The sequence below is a fragment of the Tamandua tetradactyla genome, chromosome 2 (assembly GCF_023851605.1).
Source record: "Tamandua tetradactyla isolate mTamTet1 chromosome 2, mTamTet1.pri, whole genome shotgun sequence".
In the NCBI taxonomy this organism is placed as follows: domain Eukaryota; kingdom Metazoa; phylum Chordata; class Mammalia; order Pilosa; family Myrmecophagidae; genus Tamandua; species Tamandua tetradactyla.
This window is the reverse complement of record NC_135328.1, coordinates 80,613,631-80,629,674: the sequence shown is the minus strand read 5'-3', so window position 1 is coordinate 80,629,674 and position 16,044 is coordinate 80,613,631. Positions and strand designations below refer to the sequence as shown.

Sequence of the window (16,044 nt, the reverse complement as noted above, 5' to 3'; positions counted from 1 at the left end):
AATGATATATAAGTTGATAATCTAATTAGTCCATAACTGGTCACACCTCATTCCATCTTTTGATTTAGAAGCCTTAGCGGCAAGCCAGCTAAGTGATCAAAAGATGACCGACAGAAGCAGCAGAAATAAACTAATTCCTTATTATTGCTCCACTGTAAAACAAGAAAATATAATATGAAAACTACTGTTTTCATTGGAAAATAAAACTCAAACTTTTGAGGAACACAAATCGCATCCACTTTCCTCCATGCAGGCATTTAAGGTCTGTTTCAATGTCATTCTAAAAGACAAAATTTCTACAGTGAATTCCACGAAGTCTCTGAGTAGTTTTTTTTTATTTATTTTTCCCCATAACTTTAAAAGCAAAATCTCAAAACAGTTAAGATTATTTAATAACAATGAGGAATACTAAACTGATGGGCTAATATTTCTAAGCATTATACTGCCAATTTAATTACGGGAAGGTAATTGGTTAGTACTTATCTAAATTTCATTCTTCTGGTGCCGTAACAGGAAGTGAGAGACCTTGAAAGGGACCCTCTAGAATCCCCAGGGTAAGCTGACGCTGAGTGCAGACATAGCTCCTCTCCTGTACATACCTCAAAGGAACCATGGTGTGTGAGAGCTATTTACAACTTACTTTGTGTATAATCAGCAGAAACAGAAGATATGACAACAAGCATAAAGGCCTCTCTCTCTCCTCTCAGTAGAATTCAGCAAGGGAGGGCCAGTGGGCATTCACTTCAGTGTCAAAAGGGCTTCCAGAAAACACATTTTCTGTGGGGCAGAGAGGAAATATGGCACGCTTCCTAGACACGCACACATTCTCTCTCTCTCTCTCTCTCTCTCTCTCTCTTTCTCCCTCGCACTCACTCAGATATACACTCACCCTCTTTGTTTACTGAGATCACATAGACCGTTCAGGACCTGACTTCTGAAATGAAGACAGAAAAAACCCCAGCCATGTTGGCCAAACTGTAAAAGGGAATCGACATTCAAAATATCTGAAACTGCATGGGGTGGGGAAGTGGGGGTGGGCAAAAGGAAAGTGTGACAGAAGAAAAGAAAAAGAGAAGCAAAGAAATGAAAACTTGGCAAGAGAAATATTGAGGAAAGGGCTTATGGAATCAAGGATGTTTCTTGCAAAGCCTGGACCCATTTGAAGTAAAGTTTTCCTTTTAAACATTAAACATTCAGGTAGGCATTTGCCTGATAGGCACTATAAAAGTCACAATCTAAATAAACAAGCTTCCATGTTAGTTCAAGTCTCTTCAGTTAAACTGGCCAAAAGCCCAGATAAGTTCTGAAGTATATATGCTTTGGTAGCTTCAGCTTAGCAGTGTTGAAGGAAAGAGGGAAACTATCTGAACATAAGAAGAACCTGTAAAAGAATGAATACACAAAATTGGTTTGAAAGAGAGATAAAGAGAAAAAACAGGAAAAAAAAGTCCCGTCAGAGGGCTCAGCGATATGGCTGGGTTCAAGCACCAAGCCAGAGAGAAGCACAGAGAAAACTTCAGCCTAATTGCAGGAGTTATAAAATGCTAAGTAGCAAGAGGAAAATTTAGACCATTAAGTGAAACAGATTTGACAATAAGTCAGCCAGGAGTGCATATGAGAATAAGGAGATAAAGAAAAAATTAATTACCCAACAGTGCTATAGTATAAATGAACGTGGCTAGAGTATAAATGAATACAAAAAATGAAAAACAGGAAGGTGAGAAAGGTTGCTGGAAGTACAGTTAACTTATATCTTAATTTTTCAATTTAGGATTTTTAAGATTTAACTAGAAGGCAACATTCCAGGCCTAACTTTTCGCTCCTGTGGATTCCCAAGATATGACTCCAAAGGGCCAAGTTTGTTGGGCCTGAGGCTTCAGAAGGTAAGCACCACTGCCTGATGAGAAAGGAATCAGTGTTTCAAAAGCATCCATCCTTTTTCTATCACGGAATGGCCAGAAATAGGCCTGTTCTATTAACTCAGGTTAATTGAGCAGGGTTGAGTCAACAGGAGTATTATAAGGAAGGGAGATACCTTCTGGGAGAAGAACTGAGTAGGACAGCAGAAGCTGTCAGAAGGAAACAGAGATTCCCTTCTGTAGTCACCCCAGGGCAGAGAACTACAGGATGGAGATGAGAAAAGGGGGCAATCAACCTGGTCTGTGATTCTACTGTCAACAGGGTGACAGACATGCCGGGGGTGGGGCCAGCTGCCAGTCCTTGCAGGAGAACTGGGAGCTGTTAGCTAGGTTCACTCTCCCTCTGCCTCGGAGCTGGTGCTCTTGGGTGAGCTGCCAGAGAACAGAGCCCTGGGCTTTAATACTAGCAACCTCTGCAGGTACAATTACAGGAGATTTTCACAGCCCCAAACAACAACAAAAATATCCTGTTTTTATGTTGTGAAATGTGGGATAAAAGGAAAAAAATCTCTCTTCCCTAGTGACACCCTGAGGAGCCTAACAGGCCATGAATAATCCTAAAATTACACAGAATCTTCCTTACAGAGAGCTCAAAGGGCTTTACACATAATATTTATTAATTCCCGTATCAGACAAGTAAAGAGGGGAGGAAATTTCCACATGTATTCTTTTTATTTTTAAACAAGAAAACTTGACGCCTATTGCTATGGTGTTCCCCAACATTTGGTAAAGGAGAGAAATGAAATTGAGACAATGTTCTCTCAACTACTTTGCTAGCATTTTAGGAGGAAAGAGTCCTATCATTTGACAGAGTTTGCTTATTTCTACAATTCTTGTTTTATATGAGTTTGGACAATGAAGAAAAATGAGAATGAGGTAATTTTGTACCTGTGCCATCGACTGGCTTTACAGTTAAAAAAGGAAAGTACACAGGTAAGTTATTTTCAATTGGTTTGCAATTATTCTTATAATTCAGTATTTTGGAAATTGAACACTCCAGGTTGCTGTTTATGGGCATATATACTGCCAGGTCTGACAACTGACATTAAATGAAATTTCATGTATGCTTATAAACACCCAGCTCAACTAACTTTTTCTCTCTTTAAAGTTCAATTCCAAATATCCTAAAAGGTGGGTACTGTTAAAAAAGCACTGATTTGGGGGTTAGACCTCTGTTTAAATCCCAGCTGTAGTACCTTGGAAAGTTTAAGTTACTTACTATCTCAGAGCCTTCTTTTCTACATCTGCAAAATGAGTAATTTTACTACACAGGGTATGCAAGGATAAGGGAGATGACACAAGGAAGAACCTAAGAACTAACAGGGAGTACGCACACTACATGTGCCCCCAGGCACATCCCCGGACACACACAAAGGGCATTCCAGTATACCACTTCCATTAGGGAAGAGAACTGAGTATGAGGCAGCAAGGGAATGCATTTGGGGCAGATGTGAGCAAGTTTCTCAAGTATCAAAGGAATACAAATGGAAAAACTAAAATATATCTAAAATAGGGCTATTCAATTAGAGTCAATGAGGGGGCCAATTCCAATCAACGTTTAGAAGGCTTCTTAGAATGATGTGCTACAAATTCTCAAGATCTGTCTAGGTTCAGAGGGACTGACAAAGTCCTCACTGGGGGAGCAGAGAGAAGCAGCACACCTCACCTATCACCCACTCCCGTTCCAACCAAGACCTCCACAATTAAACTTGTCTGAGTTCTCTTTCAGACTAGTGGCTTGACCTATGAATTAGGAAACTAAGGATTTCTCAGAGAATATAGATGAAATCTGTAGAAACTGAATGATTTGGTGGGGGAGGGGTGATACCCCAGTTAACTTATAGACAAAACCAGAAGGTCTAGGTCCTGAGCCCAGAAGCACCACTACCCCTGCCCCGGGAATGTGCGTGAACCATACAATTCTCAGGCCCTGGCTGATTCCCGCAGGACAGAACTCTGGGGATAGAAACCAGCCACCTGCTTTTACAAGGTTATGCTGGAGAGAATTTAAGTTTGAGAGCCACCAGCCTAGATAACTCAGAAAACCAAAAGAGAATCTGTATGACAAACCCTACCTCTGCTTTGTAATTCAGTTTTAGAAAAGAAATGACTTAAAAAAAAAAAAAGATGGAAAAGGAAGGAACAAAAAACAAGGCATAGTCCTGATATAAACAGATTATCCCAAAATCTCACTCTGTGAAAGAGAGAGAAGAAGGCATGAAAGAGGCAGCTAGAGAGAGAAGAGAAGGAAAGTCAAAATGAGAAAGCAACTTCAGGGGCTGCAGTACGGGCAACTCCAGACATAGTGCAAACACTAGAAAGAACTGATTTGGGGACAGAGACACTGAGTCTTAAAAGTAAAAGCACTTTAATGTCCAGATCATCTTGAACTCCCCTCCAATTCCCTCCCTGACTTTCCACAGGAGATCAAGAATTAGGATGAATTTACCAGGGGAAGGTGCTGCTTTCAAGTAATAAACATCAAGTCACTGAAATTATTGTTATTTTTTTGTAGGGGTGACAAATTTTCAGAAAGAAGCTCATTTTGGAAGAAAAAAAGGCATATTTAATTTGATCTTCATCAGAGGCAAAAGTGAGTCCATGGGACAAATCAAAAGGCTTTTTTTCCTCTCTTTCCACTTGCAATACTGAAGAAAAAAGGGGGATTGAAAAATGCACATGAGAAAGCAGAAAAGGGGGTCTGAGAAACAAAATATGGCAGAGATAAGAAAAGGTGTTATATGCAACAAATATAAGAAAAAATATTTTACAAACCTCAATATCTCAAGTTACCCAATGAACCACCTACAGTAAACCTGTTAAGATTACAAGAAAAAAATTAAGTAGCCATGCATGGTTTAAGAAATAAAACACAATGGACATGTAATACTAGAGTTAACGCATAGTGGTTGGGTAGAGACAGAAATTCCTCTGAACTAGCTCTTTAGCCCATATGACATGAGTTCTTCTGACCATGAAGACTGTTCCTGAAGGAAGGCCACAAATTCTACCAATGCAGCTGTAAAGAAAACCAGTGCAGTTTTACCCTGCAGCCAAAGCCCATATATACTACAGCACACAGATGATCAATGAATCCACGTGGTTTGGTTTCCTTGGCATGTAAAGTTTGAACACAGGTAATATTAAGAGAAGAAACAAAAAGGAAGGGCAAATTCAGTCCTGCTATTTCAGATGGTAAAAACTTTCAAAATCCAGACATAAGTCATATTGCACACTATACAAATTCCCTTTCCAAGCCTGCTGAGGGCCCCAGTCTAAAAAGAGAAAATGCACAAGAGCACACAATGTAGATTTCTGTGGGATACCTACCCCTCCATACTAAACTAAGCACACTGATCTCAACTGAGGTTAAGATCTAGGGGAGACGAAAAGCTGTGGAATTCTAATCAGACGGATAAAAAGATAATATAAGCCTTTCCTATCAGTAGCATACTGTGTTACTGAGGTTCTTTAGGAAGTAGTGAGAAGATTAAGCAAAAGGGGTGCTTTCCTCGGGGATCTTACAAAATAGTGTTGTTTTTTTTCTTCAAGCTGAACATATTTTACTCCTGAAATAATGGCTTTTACACTAAAAAGAGAAGCTCAGTATATAACAGAATGCCTCATAAACAATAAAACATCTAGTGAGCCTTGCACTTTTGTTTTTTTGTTTTTGGTATTTGCTGCTTCATATAATGACAAGAGTTTGTTACACCATCGACTTACCTAATGATAAATAATGCTATGAATACTATTTTCTCTATACGTGCTTACCTTTTGGTAATGTGATCCGATCCTCTACCTAGGTGTCATCTACCACTTTTATGGGAACAGTGAACTTCTTTGGGGACAGACACACTGAGTCTTTAGAGTAAAAGCACTTTAAAGTCCATATCATCTTGAACTCCCCTCCAGTTCCCTCCCTGGCTTTCCGCAGGGGATCAAGAATTAGGATGAATTTACCAGGGGAAAGATGCTGCTTTCAAGTAAAAAACATCAAGTCACCGAAACTTTTATTTTTTTGGAGGGTGACAAATTCCCTTCCATTCCCCACTATTACCTCTCACACGAGTTTCAGTCCTGAATTCAAGTTCCCAACAGAAATCCCTAACTTATGTTGTTAACATTTTCAGCTAAACAAGCAAAGCAAACAAGCCCATTGCCCCCTTTACTACAGCTCTCCCCTGGCCTTGCTATATTTTGCAGTGTTCCCACCATAATCCAACTGACAGAATCAGAACCACAGATGATAATTAAAAGCCTTCTCCTTATTCCCCAAACCACATACATTCTGAAAGTCTGTCCATCCTTCCCTGTCAATTCCCCTAACTGTATCCCCAATCTTGCCTTTCAGGTCATTTCTAACTATTGCATGCTTAAGTCATTGCAATACCCCTATGTGATAATCCCAACTTAATCAACCCACACTCACCAACTAGTGCTTCTATACACCATCCCTCAAATGCCAAGCATTTTCTCCTGGAAAATGTTTCGAGTTCCCCATAAATTACCAATTAAATTTCCTTCTGGGCCCTCTACAATCTAGCTTCAACTTGCCTTTCCAGCTTTGTCTTCTCCTGGTCCTTTATAACAAATACTTAATAGACAGCCTAATTACACTACTTGATGTCTCTTGTATGCTGATTTTGGCTTAGCCTGATTTGATATGGTTCTAATGCTGCTCTTTTTGGAAAATCCTATTTTTGAAAGTCTAGTTATTTCTTGCTGCCACTTCTCCCACGAAGTTTCCCCGATACCCCCAGTTAGATGCAATCGCTCCTCTTTAGAGGCCTCAACACTAAAGCCTGAACTTTAAATATATATTATTTTCCTCTTAGGAGCAAGGAGTGAGTTATTTTTATTCGTAATCCCCTCATAGTGTCTATCATGCTGATATACACACATCAAATATATGCTAAATAAATCATAAGTAAATCCCTTAAAACTCTTGGTGGTATCCCATGTTACAAATAGAGTGATTTTAACTATTTTATCATTCTACTTTATCTTCAATAATGCCTTCAAGGCAGTTAGGGGATAATGATATTATTTTATAGAAACTCAAGATGCAAATGGGTTACTATTTACACACAGCATTCTGGTGAGCATAAGTTGGACTGTGAAGTTTCAGTAACTAACAACTCAATGCCACCCTGTTGACCTGTTTGACCTGATAGGTTTTTGCTAAAATGATAGTTTCACTTGTTGGACTTTCCTTCCAGCTTACTTCAGGATACCTCTAGAACCTGACTCCACCAAAGCAATCTTCTAGAGGTGGAAAATACACATCTCACCACTTCATCAGCTGATGAAGTCTGCCCCTGCCCCATCCATAAAGGTGGATGAAAATCCACTGAGTAAAATGATAAAACATTACTGGCATACACAGGCTCTTAGTTTAAAATTTGCTAGGCTGTGGAGCAGAGGCAGATATGAAAAATCTCTTTTAATAAATTCTTAACCATGTTTTACAGCTTTTATATGAGTCTACATATATCTGTAAAGAGTAATTTACACACATATAGATAAGAAGTAAAGAGAGTAACAGGCCCATTACAATGACCACAAATAGAAACCTATTTCTATGAGACTGTGAAAGCAGCTTATAACAGTGGAGGTAAAATTTCCACTCCCAAACAGTTTCTACTTTGTTTTGAACTAGGGAAAGGCAAACTACCCTCCATAGGCCACATCCCACCCTGCTGTCTGCTTTTGTAAATAAAGTTTTATTGGAATCCAGCCACACCCATTCTTTTACACAGAGCCTAAGGCTTCTTTGGAGCTACAGAGTCAGAGTTGAACAGTTGTTACAGAAATCATCTGGTCACTTAAAAATGTTTACTATCTTGCCTTTCACAGAAAAGGCTTACCAACTCCTCTTTTAAACTGTGCAAAATTTTACCCCTTGCCTCACAGCAATATCGCTTTCAAGAATTAACCTTAAGGAAATACATAAATGCAAATAAGAACATTCATACTGTAGCACTCTTTATAAAAGAGCTGTCAATAGCCTCAATGTCCACAAACCAGTAATTCACTAAGTAAATTATGGTACAATGGCATACTAGGAATCCATTAAAAATTACAACAGTATATTTACAAATATCAAAATATATCTATGAAATAGCTGAGGGCGCACGGGTAGCTCAGCAGTTAGAATGCCCGTCTTCCATGCGGGAGGACCTGGGTTCGATTCCCAGACCATGCACCCAAACAAACAAGCAAAATCGATGATACAGTTGAGCTAAGAACAAAGGAAGTCATATACACATAAAGTATAAACTATTTATGTGGCTCATACCGATCCATACATTTGTATGTACGTGAAGAGAAGTGACTAAAAGGTTAATAAAACAGTTCCTCAGTGATGGCACTTCATATAGCTTTAGCTTTTACTTTCTTTGTAGTTTCGTAATTGTTCAATTCTGCACAATGAATATTCTTTTTATAAAAGCTGTAAAACATGTTTAAAACTGTTAAAAATTAAAATTAGGGTGCGGAGCTTCGATTTTTTATTTTATATAAAGCACTGGGTTTCTCATATAGAAGATGGTTTTTGTATTTTTGTATTTTTTGTGGGTTTTGGGTTTTGCTGTTGTTTTGGTTTTTCCTTTGTTCTGTTTTAAGGCTTATCAATAACCTGCACATCTATGAACCAGCATCCCCACACGATGTAGTAACCATGGTATTAGATATTAAAAAAATCCCTCACAAATGTATGCCTGTGTTAGAAGAAGGAAAGGTTAACAGAATAGTCCCTTGATGGAAATGCATTAATTGAATCAGTGCCTTATTCTGGGTTACCATAAAAAGGTTCATAAAGTACCCAAAAGCAGCATAAGATTTTAGAAGTATGCTGCTCAGTGACTGATTCACAGCGAAGAGTGAGTGAGAAAGAGAAGTTTCTCTCCCCCCTCATTTTCTTCTTCAAAAATAAACTTCTGCAGGATTGGAACAGGTATTTTTATAACCAGTAACTGAAAAGTATGTACAAGATACAAAGTATTAACAACTCTGTGCCACCCTATAAAAAAATGCTAAATCTTGCAAACTGACCACACAGGAACAACAGAAGAAGAAATTGCAGACAACAATCAACACAACTCAACCTCTCTGTGTCAGACTTCACAGGTATCATCTATAAGCCCCATTTTATTTTATTTTATTTTTTTATTTTTTACATGGGCAGGCACCGGGAATTGAACCCGGGTCCTCTGGCATGGCAGGCAAGCATTCTTGCCTGCTGAGCCACCGTGGCCCGCCCTATAAGCCCCATTTTAGAAATGAGGTATCTAAGGTTCAGAGAGATTGAACAACTTTTCCAAAGATGTATAATGAAGAGATAAGTTTACACTCAAATAGATCTGGCTCAAAATTCTGGAATCTTTCCACCATGCTCACGAAACAGAAATTTTATTCCTATTGAAGTATACATAAAATCTCAATAAAAATTTAGCAGGGGGTTAAGCTTGAAATTCCTAGCTTACAACCATGTCAATTAACTTGTTTACCATCAATTTATTTTAGTGTGTTTTGACATTATTTTTCCAGAGTTAAATCTATCCATATTTTCCATTCTTACATTTACGTGCATGTACAGATGATACATATATATATATGTATCTTTTACAGATATGCTATGCCATTATATATAATGCAAAAACTTCCTAATATTTTCAAATTCAGTTAAGAGTCTGTATACATTTATAGCCACAGATTTCAATTAAACATATAAATGTGACTTGATGCTTTCAGAATTTTTCCACAGTAAAATTATTTCAATTATAAACAAAATTATGTGCCCTGACAATTACCATGTGAAAGCCTTATAATGCAATAAAACCATAATTTTTTACAAAGGTATTTAGCCCACATTATTTCTCTCTTAATCATTATTTTCTTTTCAACTATACAGATTAGCTATTTCTGTTAATTCCCATAATACCACCTCTAAGCACAAGATAAACAAAACTTTCAATTCCCAGAAGAAGGAACTGAGGTTTTTGCCACACTCCCCTTTCTGAGCCCTTCTAACCTGGTATTCCATGGATACCTTGCAGCATCCTAAAAGATAGAACTCTATAGCTCTACCCCTTTTCTTCCAGAGTAGCTCTTATTTTTATCAATTCTACATATTGCTGTATTATTATTATTATTTGGAAGTGGGGGCAGGTTCCATACCTTTTTTTTTTTTTAACTGCTCACCTTAGTTACAGATAGATGAAGAATGTGGCAAAAGAAAAAGCAAGGACTTTGGGGTCTACCTGACTATATGCAAAATTTTAGACCTTTAAAATGACAATAAGGGTATCTTTTCTGTATGACTTCATAAGATATGAATAAGGAAATGTACCACCCCAGTACATTGTGTGGGCAAGAGAAAGCCATGAAATTACTATTAATTCTCAAACTTTTACCCTTAGTAAAGACCAAACTAATTGGTAGGACAGATATTTTAGATCTTTACTCAAGTTGCAATGAATTCAAACAAAGGTCGACTGAAGGAAACTAGATGTTAGGCAAACTAACAACCAAAGACCATGTACAACAATGTTCCTAAACTATGTATCAGAATGGAATTACTTTTAAATAAAAGCAAAATCCTAGACTAAGAAACAACATAAAAAGTACATTATACTGCTCAATAAATAGTTCCCAGGCCCTTAACTATATTTAAGGCATTATGGACAAATGTATGTAAAGATATAATATTGCCCAGATATATATGTACATTACTTGCTAACTATTTTAATTTAATGAGAGGTGTAAACACTATACTGGCTTTAGTGTGACCTTAATTACAACTGAATTTTCAGAAGCTGGGGTTTCACTTATAAAATCAAGCCTCAAGATCTACTATTTAGTGCTAATGAGTATATTACGGCCAAAGCTTCAATTCAAACAAATAAATAGAAATGATGATACAAAGGTAAACAAGACCCAATAAAATGTGCCAACTTTGCCTCTTGTCTATCTTTAGGCTGCACAGTGCAGCTTAAAGGAGGGGAATTGTAGTTTACTGAACATTTACTATGTATCAGAGCTTCACAAGTGCTATCTCTCATTTAATCTACCTAACAAACTCTCAAGCTAAGTATCCTTTTCCTCATTTAAAAGATGAAGAAAATCAAGGTCAGGGATAAAGTGACTTGCCCAAGGTCACTAGAATATGAACTCAGGTCTACCCCCACAAAGTCTCTATTGCCAAATACTAGTGCCTGGCACAACAGGGAAAGAAAGATACTGAAAGAACAAGTGGCGCTATTTTAAGAAAATCTGATTTTTAGGAAAAAATCCTAAGACAACTGAGACATGATATTGGAGTAATTCAACTCTTCCCTTCTTGGATGATGAAGAAAGACTTTTAATAAATCAAACTGAAAAGAGCTGGAAACAATCACATCATCACATTTTATAATCAAAAATTGCTTCTTCCATGATCAAGGTACCCAATGTATTCTTAGATAATCTATTAAATATAGAGGATAGATTACCTTTTAGTTTGTACTGTTAATTAATTTCTCTAGGATTTAGGAAATAATTAATTTTAAAATTGGTTGTAAGCAAAAAAAATGTCTTGGCATAAACTTTTATAGTCTAATGAAAATCACATTTAAAAATTTTTACAACTAAAAAAACTTAAATAAGCAAAAGAAATTCTCATCATTTTACTACATCCAACAAAATTTAAAATAAAAGAAATCATTCAAGTGGGCAAAGTATAGAATGCAAGGATAAATATCAAATGAATTTATCTAAAACTTGATGTACCAGGACTAAACATATATGTTGATTTTGCTATAAAGTTGATTGCTTGTTGGTTTAAGACTTCCCTTAAACAATGTCAATGTATCTGTTTAAAAAGAATAAACCGTCATACAAGACAGCACTAATCAGATTAAATTTAGGCAATTTATCTGACAAAATCATTCTTTTATAAAAATATACAGATCATGTATCTAAAAATGTTATAAATAGTAGTAGTCTATGTAGTCTGAAGTATCTGTGAGTCAAACTTCTCTTACAAAACATTTTTATCTAAGAATAACATTTCAAATGGGAAACTATCATTGTTTAACAGCTTTACAAAGTTTTTCCTTGTAACTACTGGGCAGTTATCAAAGTGCACACAAAATATATGTGTGTGTGTATCTGTGTGCGAATTAAGGAAAATGACAGTTGATAAAATCATGAAAAGAAACAAATCATTACAATTTACAGAAGAGTAATAGAAAGGCAGTTCAAAACTAAAACTCAAATCTATCAGGAAATCTTTCTTAGATAAGCCCAAGATATTCATATTTCTCCCTTCACTGGAAAAAAATCAGGAACATGGATATATCATAAACGCATAATGCATTAATCAGAAAGCTAGTCCATAATATCCACATTTTAATCTGTTATAAATTAACTTGAATAGGAGCAATCATAAAATATCCGAAGTATTACATGTAACACGTACAATTACAATCAAAGTCAAATCACATACATCCTAAATAAGCCCGAAACAGCTGAAATAGTGAAAGAGACTGCTAGAGCTTCTCCTGGAGAAGGGTGGAGGCGGGGTGGAGACAACCTGCAAAATGCATATTATTTCAGAACAGTCTAAAGACCTGTAGGTGCTCATGAGGTTTCACAGCAAAGTCCCCATACAAAGACCCACAGCCCAGAGGACCTGCATCTTTTGAACTGCCCCCTTCCAGGTTTCCTGATTTTAAAATCACACCGGAAACCTTTGGCTGCAACTGGATTAGAATGGTTCGGTTTAGCCCTTCTGAATGCTAAGGGGAAAAAACAAGCACCACACTTAAGTTTGTTTTGTTTTAAACTCGGGCCTTTTGCTTTCCAAAATCGTATCCATCTGACTAACATAAACCATTATTACAGAGAAACGGTTTAAAAAAAAAAAAAAGTAGGAAAGACAGCCAGCGGACAGGAATGAGGGAGTAGTAATGGTAACATACAGTACCATGAGCTGCTGTGGCCTCCCAGTCAGTGGTGCAAGGTTAACAAATCACTCCTGGCCTTCAGGCAGACAGCAGTACCCGGCGTGGGGAGGGGGGACAGGGACGGAGGCCAGGGGAGGGAGCCCTCGCCCCGGCAGTTTACACAAGAAGGCAGCTCAGCTCCTTTCTGGCACATTCCTCCTCTCTATCTCCCAAACTCTTTGCGTGTGTCATGTCATATTTTCTTCAGCTGTTAATTGTCCAGACTGCGAGACTTTAAACAGCCACAGTTTAGGAAAAAGCGAAACCTTTCTAAGTGACCATCACAGCAAATCAGCTTCATGCTGGTGGGTAAAATTTTCCAAGGGAAGTGTTCTTCAGATAGTTCCTGAGTCGCTAAGTCACCACCCCCACCCCCTACACACAGCCACACACACTCCCCTAGAGGGCTAAATGCACTTGTGGCAATAAAACATTCATGCGACTTGGAATTTTAACACAATGCCATTTCCCTAGTTTAACCTGAAAGGAATGCACTAGTCACAACAGACTACATCATCCTGCCATTAAACCCTGCCAAGGAACCGCTTTTTTGGCTGCACTGGGCCAGCGTTGACGGGAAAGGAGTATACAGACCCACACACGGAGCACAGAGGGGCCACCTCTGCTTCCTCAGCCTTATCCAGCAACACCCTGCTCTTGAACATGACCCCTGACCCTTCGCATTGTGACCGGCTTGTGAGGCATGTGTCACCCTGGAACTTGTGCAGAGCCACACACACTGTGCAAGCCACTGCCTGCTCCCTCTCAACGGGCACTTGGGCTGGTGCCAAGTGTTCTTTCTTATTATTATTATTATTGCGACTACTGAAAGCCTTATGTGTGAGTGCAGGGACGTTTTCTCCTGACTTCTATGGCGATGTGGTTCCCCACCCCACACTCTTTGTTGGTTGATTTGGGACTTAAAAAAAAAAAAACAAACTTTACATTTGCATTCATAATTAGGTTATGATTACTGACAAAATGGTTTGCTTTGGGGACTACTTATCAAAGCTGCCAGTTCTTTTGCATATAAGTGACATTTAATCTAGACTTACAAAATACAAAAACAGAAATAATTCTAATTTCTCTTGAGAATGTGGGAGAAAAACTCAAAGGTGACAAATACTAAAACATCTACACTTAACCCTCATGTGGCTCATGTATTATCACACAATAAACAAGCAGCAATATTAAACCAAAATACCTGGGTTTATTGATTATTTCTGAAGAGATCTCTAGCTTCCTTAACATAATGAACAAACTAATAAACAAGGAAAACATATGAACATCAAATGAAAACTTAAAATCATTTAAAAGCTTTCTTTTTTTAAAGTGGTTGTGAGACTAAAGTGGCCGTGAGACTCAAGTGGCCCTTTATAATTAATTGATCATTACAGGAAAGATTTTCATAAGTTGCCAAATACCATAACCCAACCCCCAAACATCCTTTACCTACCCCTCGACTTCTCTGTTACTACAGTATGTCTTCCAGTTTTGTTTTGCTTTTCTTTTTCTGATCATTCCTATCATTAACTATTTTCATATGGTCACTTTACTTTCAACCTTTTCCTAATACGCATTCTCTCTGTTATAGTCACAGGCAGCTCCAGAAAGAATTAAGTCCCTCCTTCTTAACAAAACCATGAACTGCTGCCCTGCAGAAGGCGGTTCAGCTCCAGCCTCCTAGAGCAAGGCCTTGTCCCCTCCCAGTAACAGAAGAACATCCTACTTCATTTAAGACAATACCCTATAACACAAAATAATGATCTCTAAGCAATTTAACATGCACATTTAAAATAAAACCAAATTGTCTTCTTTAGTGCAATTTTTGTCTCCTTAGTAGTTGGAATTAGTATTAAGCCCTAGTTAAAAGACTTTTTTCTTTTCTTAAAACAGACATTACCATTCCTTAAAAAGTCAGTCTAATCCTTTCACCTTAGCCTAAAGATGCTAAATATAGAGAAGAAAGCCAATTAATTTTTTTTAAGGGAATTATATTTTAATTGTAAGGGGTGATGTAACTGGGGCAGGATTAAACCCCCAAGAAGCAAAGATTATCAAAACCTATGAGAATCATTTCCATTGCAAAATGAAAATGTTTAAATCAAACTTGGATTAATCTATATAAAACAGAAATTTGTGTATGTTCAAATCCCAATTTTGATGTTATTAGTGGGAAAACTGAAGACAAAAGTATATGAAACCATGAGACTAAAATTACCGAGGTTGATTTCTATTTAATTCAGACAGGAACACTTTTCTGCTTCTGTCAAAATAATCAACAGAGTGGCTCAAAGTGCCTTGAATCAGTAAATAGAGAAAGAAAGAAGTGATTATCCTGCACATGCAACACGTTGAAACCTTTCCATAGCAATGCAGTTCCTTCCTTAGACCATTGGAATAAGGGGATCCTTCACTTAAAGAAGTGATAACTAATCACATTTTATTTCTAAACAAACTGCCAACCAATTTTTATAACCTAATTATTCATTGCTATGATACAGTAATGTATTACACATTAGGGAATCACAGCATGCTACAAAACCACAATGAAATATTCTATATGAAATTATACCGATGCAAATAAATGAAATCAGAACAATATAAAACTGCTAGAGAAAGCAGTTCGTATCAATAAATCCATTGAAATGTGAAAAGTCCTAAAATCCTGCATTTTTGCAGAAATACTAACTTATTTTGGCAGATACACATGAGATGATCCAATCTATGATAATCATCTGTGATTTCTACCTTGCTCTAACCAAAATAAAACTTTACTGCATTAAATGACATTTAGAAGTATGAGCTTAAAAGTTTTGCAATTTACCTTTATTTTCTAAAAAAGCAAAAGAGGTGAGTCTTTTCTCACCAACTTATATTACAAAAACATATAACCTACACACATGATAATTTATTCATCTCTACACGTATCCATTTGGAGCCACAAAGTTAGCTAAATCAACCACCCTGACCTGTGCAGTTAACAGACCTCTGAGTGAGGTCAAAATCACAGAAGCAAAGAAATGAAAAAGTAAAGGAGAGGAGTGGACAAAAGAGAAAGTGAGGAAAAAGGAAAGAGATGATATGGGTATAAAACCAGACAGAAAGAAAAGAAAGCAACAAGGAGGGAGGAGGCA

General features: G+C 37.3%; 1 protein-coding gene across 18 annotated transcripts in view; it reads right to left on the bottom strand.

The window, feature by feature from the left end:
• BNC2 (basonuclin zinc finger protein 2) overlaps positions 1-16,044 on the bottom strand; it is a 406,556-nt gene that overhangs the window by 247,229 nt on the left and 143,283 nt on the right. The window contains exon 1 of one of the 18 annotated variants that reach the window (XM_077148106.1): positions 12,889-15,825. The exons of the other annotated variants lie outside the window; for them this stretch is intronic. Coding sequence (XP_077004221.1) covers positions 12,889-12,891 — 3 coding nt within the window. The 5' untranslated portion in view covers positions 12,892-15,825. Of the gene's footprint in view, positions 1-12,888; positions 15,826-16,044 lie in introns of those variants that run through there. 18 annotated transcript variants of the gene reach the window in all.